The 17,958-nt window shown below is 37.1% G+C and overlaps 1 protein-coding gene across 2 annotated transcripts in view; it reads left to right on the top strand.

Moving 5' to 3' along the window:
- The window catches only part of CDK17 (cyclin dependent kinase 17), a 95,699-nt gene that overhangs the window by 48,400 nt on the left and 29,341 nt on the right, over positions 1 to 17,958 (top strand). For both annotated transcript variants that reach the window (XM_071552039.1, XM_071552040.1), the window contains 2 exons: positions 4,448 to 4,612; positions 11,795 to 11,928. In XM_071552039.1, the coding sequence (XP_071408140.1) occupies positions 4,448 to 4,612; positions 11,795 to 11,928 (299 nt within the window). The remainder of the gene's footprint in view (positions 1 to 4,447; positions 4,613 to 11,794; positions 11,929 to 17,958) is intronic.

Raw genomic sequence — 17,958 nt, forward strand, 5'->3', positions numbered from 1 at the left:
CTGGTTTAATCTGTGTGACAGAGGAATACCAGAACCGTGCATGATATTAAAATGCAGTAGATCCATACACTTCCATTGTGAATTTTCTGGTGGTTTCTTTACTCCCCTTTTAATGTCCATCATTCATTTTGGCTGTGGCTGAATATTAAACTGATAGCAGCATGAAAATACCTACAGTGCTCCTGGAGGCACCTCCATGATGTCAGCTGAGCCTTTGAGTGGTTACTAAGTTGTGTTTACCAAGGACACTGACACTAAGGACAGGAATGTTGGTGAGTTGTATATAGGGAAACATTTTTTTAAAGACAAATCAAACCTAGAATCACAGAGATAAAAGTATAAGAAGCAGTTTATAGATATATGGAGTAAAGACATTTAACTGTCACAGTTAAGGCTCATTTTATTCAAGACTAGACAGTGTCACTAAATTCACATCTTAAAAACTGCAATGTTATACCTTAAATGTAGTGATTTCAACATATTAATAATCCTGAATAAAATGAAGTGATTAAATGAAACTATAACTTCAAAGAAGTATTTGAGGGGCCTTGGACAGAGAGAGTCAAGTAGTTTTTTCAAAAGCAATCTCTTTAACCCTTGTATCTCATAAATGCATGAAAATACTAAATTAGTTGTAAGCTAATTTCCAGCAAGAGTTTGCTTGATCATTTTCAATATTTGGTTCAGCTCTTGGCTGTTCTTGTCGCATTTGCAGGGAGGAGGCAACAGAGTACAGAATTCATGCAACCATTTCTTTAGAAGCTTCTAGCATGCAACAATGCAAACTTAATTGTATAGAACAAAATACTTTTCCAGCCCATAAGCCTGCATGTTATACCGTCATATGCCATATGATCTCTCCTTTTTTTGTAAATTAATGTATATTAGGATTTTAAACCCCCATTTGTAAGGAAGTAGTATTAATACTTAGAATTAGTGTTGTGTTACCGTTCTTGTAACCTTCACTTCATTGTAGTTAAGCATGTCCTACTACATGACCTAAATTATTGTTGCTAAATTTTATGATGGGCTGCACAGTACATAGGCAGCAGGAAAGTAAAAGCTGCCTATGATGACAAAAGTTATTTCTGTATAATTGAAAGTTACTACATCAACCATTTGCCTTTTATGTTTATGTAAATTTATTGTGTGCTTATTAATATGATCAGTCTTTATCCTTGTATTTGAGCTCAACTTTAAATATGTTAGGGTATTTCAGTAATTTTGTTTTAAATTGTTAAATACAGACAAATTTACCAGTGCCATGAGGTAAACAAATTTTTTTAAACAGTCATCTCTCTCATCACACTGTTGTTTTAGTAGTGAACATAAAACTGCGTCTCTGTGCAGCCATTCAGTGTATTCATAAATTTTGGCCTCTTTTACATGCTGCAGAGTTCCTAGAGATAGATGACTTTTAGCATGAGTAGACAAGGGAAATTATTGCCTCTGTGCTCTGTGAATGCACCTACAGCCCACACTCTGGTGTGGCTAATGGAACTAGAATCCTCAGCAACTGTGATTGAATAGAGGAGTGTATGGGTGGCCAGGATGGCTGAAGAATGAACTGTCACATTCAGTTTTGCTTCAGCTGCAGGGCCCCTGTTCTCTCTTGTGCTGCCTTTGGTGCTTCTCCGGTCTTTGTTGAGATGTATCCTAGCATCTTCAGTTTCTCATTAGGGTGAGAAAGGTAATGTTTACTTCAGTCCAAAAGTTAACATTTCTGTGAGACAGTCATCACGGAGATACACTGTCAACTACAGGGCATCGGTCTGTCTCAACAGTTTGGTCAGGGTTTAAGTGAGTTTCCAAAGTGTAAGGCTATTGACACTAGTGGCAGAGCTAAAGGACCTGAGTGATTTTTAGCAGTACACTTCCATACTGACAACAAAAATCTGTTCATTTTCTTTCCAGGTTAATTGTTAGGGCTTTAAAATAAAACAAAATTAAATTTTAGGTACTTGGTTGAAGGGAGAAGGGTTTTGTTTCCCAGAGCTTTCCAGAAAAGATTCATCTCTGAGTTGTCTCTCTTATTTTCATAGAAACTTAGTTTTAGAAACAATGAAAATTAAGAAGTACATGCTTAATATGTAGAATTTATTGCTTATATGAGGAGTAGAAATGAAGAAAGTAACTTTGAACTTACGCAAACTAACTGCTTAAACCCACTGAGCATCCAAATTATAACTGATGTTGACTGTCTCAGCAAAACAAACAGCAGATGTTTGGGTTTTCAGTGTTACCATTCATTTGTTCACCACTACGTGTAACTCCGTGTGACATTTTTAGACTTGATCAAATTCAAATCATATTGGTAAGAAAGTTGGTAAGCAGCAAGCAAATTTTAATTTATCCAAAGCAGTATATGAGCTGCAATGCATTTCATTAAAATATTGGTAAGGAATTTGCTGCCTGCTGCACTAGCATAAGTCTGCTGTTGAAGGCATACAAGGAAGTTGGTACCACTCAAGTCAAAAGGGATGATGCAAAGTATTAGAAACAGAAATAAGCATTTCAGACAGAGATGTGCAGAGTTTTGAAGACCCTGATAACATTTCATGAACATATACATGGATGTAAGGTGAATTTGTCCTTATGTTCACCCACTTTGAAGTTGTGTTTATGAAGGATGCTAACTGAAGGATGCAGGCAGGTTTGTGACAGTGCTGACATGACCTTTCACATTCTGTTTTCTGCCTGCAGCATAGTTTTTTCCCAGGATTTTTTTTTCTGCAGCAACTGAGTTAAAGTATTTTCTTGTTTTTTCAGTGTTTTTGGTTTTTTGGTGTTTTTTTGGTTGTCTCACCATGTTATTTGTGTTTATAAGCAAAAATTCCTTACATAATTTCTTCAAGTCACTGACCTGTCCTTGAGTAGTTCTGTGTACTGCTGTCTCTGTGCCTCAGACTAGTCATAGTAATATATCCAGAACGTTTTTGTGTATGTGGCAAGGGAGTGGGTTCCTGCCAGGATCCTGTTTTCCTTAGGTTATTAGGTATTTCTTGCTGTTATTTTCCGTCACCATTGAAATTCTGCTTTTCATACAGTATTTTCTCCTCGCTCTATTATTATTCTGCTTACCTTATTTTGGAAGGGAAGGCGAAATTTTGGGGGTCCTGCATGTGGGAATATAAGGTGGGGTGATGAAATGGCATCCCAGACCGTTCCTTGTGCCAGCAGGCATGAGTGGAGCCCTGGGCAGATCCTGTCTGTGCTACACCCTGGGAGCAGTGGCTCCAGGAACACTTTGGTGGGTGCTGCTCCATTCAGTAGCACTCGCACTGTGGTTGCTCAGTGTGTGACTGCTGCCTTTTCTGTTTCCCGAATAATACCAAACACCAGTCTGTAATGTTAATAAGAATCAAACGATGGAAAAGTAAAATTACTTGAATCTCAAGTATTCTTTGAGTGTATCTTCTGGTCTTTTTTCCTAGTACAGGAACAGTGCTTGCATGTAGCTGCCAAATGACTCTGATCTTGTTTTCTGAAGTGAGAGTATTTCTTCTTTATTTTCTTACATGATTGACTTCACTGTCAGTTCTGATAAGCCCAATTTTGTGACAGTCAGTGCAAGCTGACATCTGTTCTGCTTCTTCTTGGGGTCTTTTTAAAGTTAGCCAGCTTCTAGTACCACATCCGTCCTGTGAGTGCGAGTCCATGTGTGCAGTCGGGTTGCTGAGAGAACATGAACACTCATTTTCTGTGCACACTTGTAAATAGGATTTAAAATTTATAACATTTGATCTTTTTTAAAACTGTTTATCAATAATAATAACAACAACAACTTGTTTTAAAAAAGTCTCAGAGTCCTGTTTTTAACTCTTATATACTGTGAACTGTCTGAAACACAATCCAGCAGAAAGCCAAAATAACAAATCACACACTTAATTTTTCTGATACCCTGTAAGTTAATAAGCTTAATTATGATAGGACAGCTGTAGTAGGTATAGACAGGTATGTTTACTTCTAAGGATGCCCAATAGCAAGACCTTACTACTAGTGGCCCACAAGAATTTTCAGAGGGAGAATTTTTCAAAGGCATAATTTGAATTTGCTCATCATAGTTGATCTAACAGCTGTTCTGTTTAAATTTTATAGTAAAGATGAAACATTGTGTGATAAGACAGAAGAAAATAATTACAGTATTCTCATTTTATCAAAGTTCTAAGACTATATATTTAGATCATTTACTCATCCAGCAGCAGAGTGACAGAATTTAATAAAATTAAATTTGGGTAATACTTAATTCCATGTTTTGTACTCATTTGTTTATTAATAGAGAAATGGCAATAGTACAATGGTCTACTGTTAGCATAAAAGATAATCTTACCAGACTGGTGATTTCCTGTTTAATAACTGGTTTTTCTCTTTTTCTTTTTGTTCTGACATGTTCCTGACACTCCTATTTGCTTGTGGCAATGAATATTTCGATCCTTGCAAACTGTAGAGCCCATTGTGAAGAATGGCAGGCCTCCCACGTCTCACAGCATGCATTCCTTTCTCCATCAGTACACGGGATCCTTCAAGAAGCCCCCTTTGCGGAGACCGCACAGCGTCATAGGGGGCAGCCTCGGCTCTTTCATGGCAATGCCCAGAAATGGGAGCAGACTAGGTAATTTCCTACTTTGTTGAAATTATTTTTTCTGTGAAAAATAATGTTTATTTGATTCTTAACAAGAGACCTGGTTATTCAAATGCTTTACTAAATCTCAGGATATGCAGAAGTTTTTTCTGGAGTTTTCTGAGAATTTTGGTTTTGAGGCACTGAATGTCTTCTAAGATTTTCAGGAAGAAAGCAATTAGAATAATGCACAGAAATGACCCATAAAGTGGGTTGCAACTTGCAACATTACAAAAGATACAAAATATTATTTTTAAATACTTTTCCAGGAACCTATGTGTCTGTCTCAGTTATTAAGCATTGGCGAGAAGTAAAAGAAACGTAATGTGATACAAACAGAGAATAATCACCCTATATGTGGAATTTTAAAAGAACTGGTGTATTACTTATCATTATTAGAAGAACAAAAATGTGTTTTTTCAGTGACAAATTAAGGCCATTCAACCATAATTATCTTTTTGTTGTGGTCCTGGGCTATATTTGTGCTTCTGTGAAGCCACTGAGTTATGAAATATTTTTTCTTCTACAAGTAACTTGTCATGTTGCTGCCTCCAGCCACCATTAATATTTTACTCTGCTTTTATGTTATTTTAAATTATGCTTAATTGATACTAGAAAATGAGAGCAAGTCACAGATTAATTAGAATTTTGTGATTTTTTCAATCTTCTGCCCTCCTTTAGAAGTGTGTGATAAACCGATCTTCAAGATTAAGCTACAAACCTTCAAAATAATAGTCAAAGCACTTATATCCTCGTGTGCTGTCATATCACTCATCATGTTCAAAACAATGTCTTTTTACTGCTTGTACTGCCAGTCAAACTGAAAAAAGACTGATGTCCCCTTGAATTGTCTATATCAGCTGTTGTTATCACAGAAGAAAATGGGGTTTAGTGTGCATGGTTTGACTACTGTATCAATTCCTGATTTCACTCAGGTCTTGTACACAGTATTTGTTTTTTCATTTTTGCCAAGCCAATCTTTAGTTAAGTTGCCAAGAGTCTGAACAGGAAGACCAAGTTTAAAAAAATTAGTGTGTACTTAAAGAAATCTGTGTTCAGAAATATTTAGTCTCTTATAGGTTATTTGTTAAACTAGATAGATGTAAACTGCAGACGTGTTCTTGAGTGCAGAGATGCCTGTGCTCTTGTACTTGCATATTGACTTTAACAACATTCTATAGCATTTTGAAATGTTAATTTGCCAGTGACTTTACTCCTCTTCAGAATCTCACTATGAACTTGAAAATGAGTTTTGCAAAAGGAAAAATCACACACAGAGGATCACAGAATGTTCTGATTTTGAAGAGACCCACAAGCATCACCACCAAGTCCAGCTCTTAAGTGAATGGCCCATAACACAGTTGTTATTTTCTTTTAATGATTCTTCAGTTTTCTCAAAAGCTTTATTTTTCACCTGAAAAATACACTACTGTGTAAGTAATGTGGAAGAATGCCATTAGTTTTATTATTCTCAGGTGATCACATTTTAAGGGTGGCCCATTGTTTAAATAGCATGCACCATTTGAATATGTTCATTTGTACAAAGTGTTATAATAACATGTTTTAAATAGCTACAGATTCCTGTACAATTTGTAATTTTGTTGAAGTAGTATGTAATAGATACACAGAGTATACCAGAGAATCACTGAATGGTTTGGGTTGGAAGGGGCCTCAAAGATCATCTAATTCCAGCCTCCCTGGAGGTTGCCATGGGCAGGGACACCTTCCACTGCACCAGGTTGCTCTGTGTGGGTAGGTTAAACACCTCTTCTTGTTTTGGATATGATGATGCTGTTTTTTCACTCCTTATTTGATGAAAATGTAAGCTATTTGAACATGTTTTCTAGGGGTAGAAAACACAAGTACGAATACACACAAACATGATTGCTCTTTCTGCTCCCTCTTCCCGTCATTCCTGCTTTTGTTCCTGCTATGTGAGAACGGTTATTACTCAGCAGGAAGCTGAGGTGTGTGGGACAATCACATCAGAAATGAAACAGTCAAATATGCTACACTACATGAGACTTTTATTTTATTGGTTTACTTCATCCATCCCCTTTTCATTACAGTTTTTCCTCTATTTCATAGGTAGTAAAATGTGATCAGAGAGGTATCCTTGAAATATCACAAAATTCTGGCAGTTAAAGGATGATTATTTGGTTAAAAAAAACAGATGAAACTGAGACCTGCCACAAGTGCATCTTCATGCTGCTTGTTTTCAAATGAGATTATTGACATTAAAATTCATTGAGAAATTAGGGAGGGGTTTGGAGTTTTGTTTGCCTTTTGAGCACTGTACTTGAGTTCCTGCAGTTGTGGTAACATGTAAAATCCCAAAATAGGTTAAAAATAATTTCTTCTTTGAAATGCTCTGTTTGTTAGCTTTAGGTTTTGTAAAATGCTGTGTGAAGTAAAAAATTTTGAACTGTACCTTTGTTCGAAATTTCTTAGTGTTTTTTTAATTTAGTATTCGGTTATCGGGATGATTTTAGATAACATAGATGATTCTCAGGCCAAATTGTGAAACCAGTGAATGAGGGTCTAACTGAGAGATTTCTTTAGTTCACTTGTATCACTACATCTTCTACAGTCTTGTACTTTTAAAAATGTTTAAATGCTGCAGTCCATGATGAAGCTAGATCTAATAAACCCTTTTTGGTCCAGACCTGGCTGAAGGCAGAGCAAACCTAATTATCCTTGTTCCATACTTATATTAATGGCACCTCTGGAGAGGCTCCTGGAATGTGCAGAGCCACCTGAAGCTGACCCTCCAGGTGAACTGTAGTAACAGCCAGGAGAGAGTTTATCCCTGGTTTGCCAGTTGTGTTGATATAGTTAGGGAAATGGGTTTTTTCATTGTCATAATTATTAATTGAAAGGAATGATGTTTCGATACAGCTTTCATAGAATCATAGATGTTAACAGCAAAGGCAGTTTCTTGTTATGGTCTTCCTTAATTTGAATCATATTATTACTGAAACTAATCATAAAATGCAGCCACTTCGTAGAAAAGTAAGCTTTGGAAAAGTGTGCCTTGGAAGGAATCCACTATGCAAGTCATGTGATTATTTTTGTAATAATTTGCAGAAAGGTGAAGAGATCGTGCTCAGTACTGACTCAGTACTAAGTAGCAGCTTTGCTGATGGCTCACCTGGAGGAGTTCTCATTTGCTGCACTGTAGGTTCCCTGGATCAGTTCTGTGGTGTGTTCCTCAGAGCTGAAATGAGGATAGCCCTTTCCTTTAAAAGTACTTCCATAGTTTATCTGTTACGTTGTAGTCATCTACAGCTCTTCATGACATGGCCATACTGGACATGTAGAGTACATTGAAATAAACATCTAAGTCAGAGAATGGCTTGGGTGGGTATTCAGAGAAAGCAAGTCAATACATTATTGAACATTTACAATGTCAGAAGGCCATGCAAGCAGACTTTGATGCACGTGGACTTGTCTTTAGGAAAGCTTAGTGAAATTAAAGAAATACTTGCATGATTGTCATTATTGCTTAATCAAATGTCATCATACACCTGTATAAAAAATTATGAAAGTGTCTAGATTGATGCCTTAGTCTGGGGTTTATGCTATTAAAGTCATGAACACAGGGCTCTGCTAATGCCTTTTTAATTCAATAAAATAAAAGGGTGCATTTATATTGGATGATAGCACAGTCAAGATATTTTTAAAAAGCTTAAAATTATATCTATTTAGAAAATAATTAAAACATCTGCAAACCCTTGTAGATAGGAGCAGTTGGCTATTTAGCCCATTGGAAATTCAGATATGTGGTTAATGATTCATTTTTGGATGCTACAACCAGTATCCTGCTTAAACCCTCTTGGTTATGGGTATGTAGCTTATCCAGACGTACCAGAATTAATCAAATGGCAGCAGTATTTAAAATCATCATCTTATGTAAGTCTGAAATTTTGCATTTTTAGACTTGTGTGGTACAGGCCACTTTGTCGTCACATGCCCAATTTATAGAGAACAGAATCTCCTTGCAGCTACATTATATGTCCCAAATGTATGGATTTGTGTTACTGCATCTTCAAATAGTCCTTAGTTGTGTGTCATTACATAGCTAATCTTCTTAGAAGAAGAATTACCTTTTTCAAATAGTGTTCTTTGTAGTTCTGAGCATTGTGTTTCAAACTGTCTGGTTTTTATACTAGTGACTTCATAATACAGGTGGTTTTGTGAACTAAACATGAAAAGCATGACAGTATCAATCCCATAATTAATAAGTGTCAGTCTTTTTAAAAAAGAAATTATGTAATTGCTCCATGGCTTAAATTACAGTACTTCTTTAATTTTGTTATTTTTATTTTGTGAGATTGCTGAGTTAACTGTGTCTTACCTACCTTCCATGAACAAAATAGACTTTGGGGCCCAGTCAATGAGCTTGTACTAACACGAGGATAATTAATTGGGAAACAACTGTCAGTAGCTGTTACACTTCATTTTACAAACAGAATCTCGAGAGCTGTAATTGCTACCACAGATTACATGACCTCTCAGAAAAGTATTTTAAAAGGGCATCTTTATTAGGTAACTGATTCCATGAATGTGCTATTTACCAGGTACAACAGCGCTGTAGTGTTTTCAGTAATAATTGTATATTACTGAAAATAATACCCCACAGTTTGTTTGATACTTTTAAAAAGACAGCTGTCAAGTCACTACAGAGGATGAGAGATATCTTAGACATTTAGCAAAAGAGAGTCACATTTTGTCTGCTTAGCTTAAAGTTAAGGCTGATTGTCAGGAACCACTTTCTGAAAATCTTTTCCTGTGGTTCAAACTACAATGCCTTTATAGAGGCATTGATGAGTATTTACCTTGTTTGAAACCAGAAAATTCCTTCATATTATGTAAGGAGTGCAGGTTAATTTTTCATACTCATGTCAAATCTGAGCATGACTTGCATGGAAAATTCTAATGCACTGTGGGTTTTTAATCAAAATCCAGTATAAATCCACATCACTGCTGGAAAATATGCTTTGTGCTTAGTTTTGTGTTTAATTACAGTATTTTGAGTTTAAATTCATGCTGCCATTAGCTCGTGAGTTAATTTTTTTATTTCTATTTTCAATAAAAGGAAATTCTTTGTACTGAAGAAGAATTTGTTTCTTTGAAGTCTACGTGATTCTGTGTGAGACAAACTAGACAAATACTTAGAAGATAACAAAATGTTGGCCTAATGGCGCTTTTTTCCCCTAGAAAATCCATTTTTCTTGCTTATTGATAGTGAAAAAATGGGCAGTTTATCTTTTGGGTTGTTTGGGGGTTTTTTTAATGCTTTGCAAATGTTAAATATTTCCAGGTGTGTTGGTGGTAAAGGCTGAATCGATCTCTGCGTGTTTTGCCAATACTGGCATTTTTGAGGGATAGAGTTTTGAGACTTTTAGTTCCTCACGTTCTCTTTTACCTTGTACAAGGTAATGCTTCATATCAAGGATCAGGAGAGGGCAGGGAAATTTGTGGGTTTTGAAGCACTTAGTATTTAATCACTAGAGTAATTTGGAGTTCAAGTATTTCAGAAGCAATAATGGAGCATTACTCATAGTGAGTTACTTGTATGACCAATTTCCCACGTATGTCCTTTTGCAGTCATTTGGGTCTTTATGCTATTAATGACACCACCTTGATTTTCTCTTGTTAGTTACAGAGTATTCCAAAGTCTGGAAAATTATTTGGTGCTTAAAAATAATGTATATGTATATACATAATACGCATAAATTCTTGTGGATCAATCTAAAGGATTGTTTAAAAAGTACTTGTTTCAACTGCAACATCATGTAACTCAGGTATCACATAAATTCCTCCATAAGGTCACTTAATTGCTCTTAAATGTCAGGTCCTCCACTGAAAGCACTTGTACATTGTGGGCCTCTGTTTAGATGATCATAATATATCCCATTCCTGTACCCGTGGACACCAGAGCATTTTATATCTGAAGTTTCCGTATTTGTAGTTTCTGAAAAGGCAGTTAAATGCCTCCCTGACACCCGATCCTGTCAGATCTCAGAAGCTCAGCAGGGTCAGCCCCGGTTAGTACTTGAATGGGAGACCTCCTGGCAATACCGGGGGCTGTAGGTTCTAGTCCTGAGGACTTCACTGTCACTGTCCAAGCTCGCTTGGCCGTGGCAGATGAACCTCAGGAGTTAACGTGTGGGGCCAGTTCTGTGCACGCTGAGCCTCACCTAAAAAATCCACTGTGCAGGCTGGAAGGGCACACCCATGTGGGGAGAGCCCTGCCCAAATCTTAGCATTGCGAAGCCTAGCCATACAGTTTCTGAAAGTAATACTTACATGTCTCCACTTTGGGTTTTTTTAAGCTTTCTGAAGATACATTTAGGTTATTAACATCAGGTATTCTGATTTGAAAATGTTAAATATTCTCAGTAATGGTGTGTATCCAAGAGCAGCTAAAACAGAAGAGGTACTGAATCATAGAATCATGGAATCGATTGGGTTGTAAAAGACCTCCAAGATTATCAAGTCCAACCCTTGGTCCAACTCCAGTCCATTTACTAGATCATGGCACTCAGTGCCACGTCCAATCTCAGTTTAAAAACCTCCAGGGATGGTGAATCCACCACCTCTCTGGGCAGCCCATTCCAATTCCTGATTACTCTCTCTGGAAAGAATTTTTTTTCTGATTTCCAACTTCCATTTCCCCTGGCAGAGCTTAAGCCTGTGCCCCCTTGTCCTATTGCTGAGTGCCTGGGAGAAGAGACCAACCCCCACCTGGCTAGAACTTCCCTTCAGGTAGTTCTAGACAGTGATGAGGTCACCTCTGAGCCTCCTCTTCTCCAGACTAAACAACCCCAGCTCCCTCAGCCTCTCCTACTGAGGGAGTCTAGCTGCAAGGGGAAGGTGGCTTTTGGAAATTAAAATTGGGATTGCAATATTTGTCTTTTGTTTGGAAAAACTAGTTGTGCTGCAATCCAAGTAAGAGAAAGAATTATAAAGTCTGCATATCGATCCCGTGAAGTATTCTTGTTTGTTTTGTGGTTATTCCTGAGCCATATAAAGTATTTATGAAGGCTGCCATGGCTGTGATAAGTCTTTGACTCTGCCGTGTAACCCAATGCACAGTAGTGATAGATTTGTTTCCATCTGTCCAAAAGGGCTGATTAACTGTTTTCAATTCTTTGGATTATTTTTAAGATATTGTTCATGAAAATCTGAAAATGGGGTCAGATGGGGAAAGTGACCAGGCTTCTGGAACGTCATCTGATGAAGTTCAGTCTCCCACAGGTGTTTGTCTCAGAAACCGGATACACAGACGAATCTCAATGGAGGTAATTTACTTTTCATATAAGGATCATTTAAATTGACAAGAGAGTTGGGGGTTGCTTTAATTGTTTGTTACAACTGGTTGTCTTCTCAATTAACTGTAATTGTTCTGACATATATTTCGTGCATAATTTAGACCACTTAAATTTGGCTCCATTTGTCGCACAGAAAAATGCTTACATTGCACTGTTTATGAGCTGTTAATTTTGAAAGTCTGAATACGTTTTGAAACTTGGATTTCTGGGAGGACTTCCTTAAGTGTAGCATTTGAATAGCTTTCTATCACATTCTGTGCAATTCACTGAATGTATTCAAGAAGATACAGATTTTTTTTACTTACCATGGATTTCTAGTCCTTGCAAAACAAATGCTACAGCAGCGATAGTCTTGACTGCTTCAGCCTTTTCCTCTCTTCCTGTTTTTTTTCATGAACGGAATTTTACAGGATGGTAAACAAAAGGAGGAAAAGTACCTTATGAATAACTGTGCACATAATTTCCTTTATTTATGAGTCTCATTATGAATACTAGCCACCCTTGTGCTTGCTTTGTTGTCATTTCCTTTTGCAGACTAAAACAGAACACTTCCTTTTTTTCAGTGTATAAAAGTTACGCTTATAATGATGTCTTTGTTACAGAAGCATGTAAAATTTTCTAGTTGCTGCTTTATAGCATACAAAGCAATAGGCATAGTTTGTAAGATTTTAAATCTTCGTTCAAAGCCTCATATCAAATACTGGATTGGGAAACAGATTTCAGTAAGTTACAGTAGGGTGTACATGCCAAATTTTTTTTTATTTGTGGGATGTTCTGTTATGTTTGGAATTCCAAGACTCCAAGCATGTAATGCAGTTATGAATCCAAGAATGTGTGCATTAGCTGTATTGATTGTTTATATCATTTCTTTCACCTGAAAGGTTTTGTCTTCAAAATCCTAAATTTGCATGTTAATCTCGGGTTTGATGTAAAGGCTTCATTCTCCTAAATTTGCTTGCTGGAGTTTTCTTGGGAGAACTAAGACAGATCCATTGGTTTATGCAGGATACTTAAATTAAGGAAAAAAAGTCATTGTAAAAACTTGCTTATCAAAATGTATCCTGGAGAAACTAAAAATCAAGGAAATTATTTAAAAGCATTATTTGCTTTTTGTTCATTGTCTGTTTCCTCTACATTTTGAAATGCACATTTAGAACAGGAAAGAAATAAGGAAATTAATGGTACATAATGAAATTAGCAAACTGAAATGGAAATCTGCCAATTCTTGCAGAGAGGGCTAAGAACCATTTAAAGGATTCTCTTTTATATTAGAATTCAAGAACTCTAAAAAGAAAATACAAAATAACTCTGAAATAGTAAAGTGCAGGAATTTTTTCTGTGGTTTTTCATAAGGTGTCTAATAAAAGCCTGTTTTCACTGGCCTCCTTGATTGTAATAATAATTTAATTGTAATAATAACTCCTGTTTAATGGAAGCTTTGGGGTTTTGTTTATGCAATGCTAATTTTCTCATTTTCCTCCAAATTCCAAATGCTTGTTTCTGACTCTTGAAGTTAACATTACGAATTTTTCTGGGGAACTATTCATGTATATTCTGTGAGAATTGTAATGTTTCCCTTATTTCATATCACTTAAGTATTGATATGGTGACTTTTCCCATGAGATTTCACGCTAATGTCTGCCAACAGACTCAGTTCTGAATTTTTAGAATGTTGCCATTGAAAGATATTTTTGGTGGACTTAGGTTTGCATCTTAGAAGTGCTTTGTAGGAGAGTAGGTGGGACTTTTACCTGTTCGTGCATTCAGAGGTAGAAAACCATAACAATCTTTGTGGCTTTGGTTAAAATACTTCTCTAATTATAATCTTTTCAGTCAACTTTTTCATTTCCTAAGTGAAAAGGCCTTAAGTGATTACGTTGTCTGCCTGTCTTTCCCTCCTCCTATTTATCCCATGGGTCATTTTCTGTCAGCTTTGATAGATGGATAGAAATCTTAGATGCTAATTTTCTGTTAATTTCTGTTAAAAGAAAGCTCTGCGTCGGGAGACATTGCTCATGTATCCACTGCTAGCAAAGATGCAGACTTTATTAATAAACACCACAATATCCACATACGAGTCGGGTTTCACGATACAAGTCCATAGAAAACCTTGATTTTCTGTTTGTGGAATGGGAGCACTTGCATCCTTAGCCTTTGAGGGAACCAGAGAGAAGTTATCTTGCAAAAAGTCATACATGCATGCCTTGTGTGATTTGTGCCACGGAGCTGGCTGGTTCAGTAGTAGCAATGTGATTATATAGAGAAAGAAAGAAATAACCTTTGCTGTGAGGTAAGTTTCTATTATTTCACTGTTATCTTCAGGGCTTGTGGGGATCTGTCATCTCTAGACATCACTGGTTAGCCTGAGAACACGCTCCCTTTATAGCCATTTAGGATGAGTTACAGCTGTATGGATACATACAGGTTGGAATAAACTAGGATATATGTGATAGTATGTTTTTGCTGTAGTCTGCTGAAATCATTAGTTCCACTTGAAACACATTGTAGAATATATTTGATTAAATACACCCAGTTGGGTAAAACCTTGATAAAGCAGTATACCTTATCCCTACATGTTTAGATGAATGTGCCTGTTCACACTGTGGTTGGGTGCTTATTTTTGTGTTTGGTTTTCCAATATTCACTGTATTTATAACATTTTAGTACATAATTTCTTTGTTATATATGTTTGTTTCTCTCTGCTGATTTGACAGAAGTCCTGATTTGTTTTAAAGGTAGCTCATCAGGTACAGTGGAAGCCTTAGAACAGTCCTTTTTACTTGTAAGAACTTTGTGTATGTAACCACATATTTCTTGCTTAGCTTGACCTTCCTACAGAATTCTGAAAATTATCAACCCATCAAAGAAAAACTCAACCAGTTCTTTTAAAATGCTGGCTAAAAACATGCATACTGTACTCAGAGTGCCAATTAGCAAAACTGAATATTAATATTCCTGACATGTTTTGTCCATTAGAATACACATTTGGATTTTTAGTGCCCATCCCCACTGCAATTAAATAATGCAGAGTTACAAATAAAAAGCTGTTGAAGATCAGACATATGCTCTGCTGCCGAGTATGTGAAAGATTCTGTTGGGAAATAAAACTTGATCTTTCTAAAATTTTCATACAGAGATATCTTGAAAGATAGAGAAATGCAAAATAGACAGTGAAGAGAGAAACGGAAAATGTGTTTGTTTTAACAGAATCTCCTTCACGATAAAAAGCTGAAATTTCATAACCTTAAATTGCCCTCCTTTAGACAGGAAATCATCATATTGCAATGTAACCTATATATGAAACATTTAGGTAGAAGTGGTGATAGTGCAGTTAAGAATCCTGCTCTGCAGTGAGAGATTTGCTGGGGTGAACACTTTCCATCCCTGGAGACAGCAACTTCCAATCTGCCCTGCCCGCCCCCTGCCCCTCTGTGATGCAGAGCCCAGGCCAGTGTGACAGAGAGTCAACCACGTTTGCTTCTGAATTGGACAGCGCTGCAATTGTGGTTCTAGATTTTTATTTTTATTTTAATGATCCGTTTCTTGATGCCATGTGCTTAGAAAACAAAGAGAACATTCCAGAATCCCTTTGTGTTGCCTAGATAAAGTTTATTTTGCCTGTAATCCACAGGCTACAAATTGTCAGGATAGCAGCTGCCTTTTTTTTTTCTCCTTCCTTCCACTCATTCAAGCAGGAACCATGCTGACAGTAGGTGAGAGCATATATTGTGTGAGGAGGTTGGCTTCTAACAGCTGTTAGGTTTCAATTAAAATGTCTACTATTCTCATGCTAATATTAATGTTTACATCAGTAAAATTGTTTATCAAAATCGTTGTATGGAATAATTTTTTCAAGTGTCAGAAGCAATGCAGTTTAAGAATGACTACATGTGTATCTCTATTTTAAGTGCACATGCATTCATCATGTAAAGAGAATCACTGCTCTAGATCATGGAGCCATTACTTAAAGCATTTTTCACTTTGATTTTGCTGAAAACGAAGATATGGGTAGTAATGCATTAGTATAAATTCATGTTTCAAGCTGTGAGTGTTCACTGGGGGCCCTGTGCCCATGCACTGGATAGTGAGTACATCATTAAGAGCTGTGGTGGATAAAAAATAAGGAGAAACAGTCTGTGCAAATTGAAACATCTGTTTCCCTTTCCCAGAAGTCCAAGGTCTGTAAGCTATCTTAGCATGTGAACTGGCGGAGGGCCATAACCCACTGTTCACCAGCCTGTTTCCCAGATATTTTATCCTCAGAAACAGTTCTTATCCATCCAACTGTCACATTAGTGCCAGAAGTGTGTTGCAGATCAGACTGCTCCTACCACACTGCTATAGGGTGTAATTCTCCCCTGGGAGGATTAGCTGCAGGATTAGTGCTTTTAGCTGAACAGAAAGAAATGCAGAGGCTGTGAATTGATGCTGTAAACAGGTGTGCATTGTGCTGGTCACCTTCTGAAAGAAGGCACGTAGATGAGAAATAAGGTTTTGGTGAGCTTCACTCTTTACCAGTGGTGTGAGTGGTTCGGGAGTCTTTGACATGGAGTACTCAATCTGGTGTTGGTCGAGCTGGGCAAGTGTACCTTCTCCTGAGGAAAAACCCACACAATTAACTGGTGTTTCAGCTGACATGGTGTTAAGATTCTGTTTGTAGGCTTCAGGTTAGAATGTGGTTTGTAGGTCCCCATTCAGTGCTAATAGGGCACTCTTGGCTCTGCTCAGTGGTTTCAGTGCTCGAACAGCAGACTGGAGGCAGCTCTGACACAGCCTTTTTGGTCGGGTGCAGCACGGTATTTTCTCCTTCCATTAGTTTTGGAAGCAGGAAAGCACTGTATCCAAGACAGCCTGAGCACTCAACCCTACACACCTTGCCACTCAGGAGACTCCCTTGGATCCTGTGTATACTACATGGTGCCTTCTCTGATCAAAGTTTCTTCCTTCCTTCTGTGCCTGGGAGCTGCAGAACTCTTTCTGCTTTATGTACTGAGCTATATCTGATTTCCTTCCCTCCACCCCCCTGAGAATGCATTGCAGTTTCTCCAGTCATCTCTTCTGTGAATCTAAGCATGTGATCACCTATCAGAAGATTTCCGAACTAGACAGAAAAAACCTGAAGCTGAATATAATCAAGACTTTTTTTGATTTCCAATAGTCATTGTATTATGTCCATTTGGTCATACTTGGCATCTGTTTCAGCCTTTTTCAAGGTTACACTAGTAATTGTGTTACCATTTTTGTAAACTCCTGCTTTCAAGTTCACATGAATCTTGGTGATTTCAAAATTCCTCTTCTAAAAACACGCATGTATGTTCTAAATTACTAGTATGGTTTTGTTGAAACTGATAGGCCTCCTTTTGATCTGTTTGATTAGCAGACTTTCTTCTGCAAAAGAAAACTGACACTGCAACAAGGAAACTAATTCCAGCTTGGGTAACTGGACTATAAACTGGCTTTTGCTAGTTATTTTTAGAGAGTAACTGTCTTAGTTGTAAGCAATTGATGCTTTTTTGCCCTTCTGTTAGGAACCCTTGTAATCCTGGTGCTGAAGTTCTTGCATTTCACTTGGAAATGCTCCTTCCTTTAGAAAAACTACTGCATTAGGCAGTACTCTTTTTTTTAAAGAGGGAATATGTGCTTTTTTGGTTTTGCATTTTCATAACTTGGATTTCCTTTAAAGTAAGTTCCATTCAGGACTAGCCTGGTATCACATTGGATGTGTTCAACCATCTAAGAAACACATGTCTAGTAATCCCTGGAATGCATCAGGTGAGAAGTCAGTAATTGGTTGCAGTTTCATACCCTGCACTCCAGCCACACTTCTGTCCAGGAAGGTCAGATTTCCCATTTGCTTATTCTAGAAGTTGGTTTATTTTGAATTAGCTGCTTTCTTCATAGGACTTCCCATTTGGTACTTGAAACTTTGTTGACGATGTGAATGTTGTTGGTGGTAATTAATATTACACAGATTTGTTTTAAAGGTCCAAGTTTGCATTT

This window comes from Pithys albifrons, chromosome 3 (assembly GCF_047495875.1).
Source record: "Pithys albifrons albifrons isolate INPA30051 chromosome 3, PitAlb_v1, whole genome shotgun sequence".
Classification (NCBI taxonomy): Eukaryota; Metazoa; Chordata; class Aves; order Passeriformes; family Thamnophilidae; genus Pithys; species Pithys albifrons.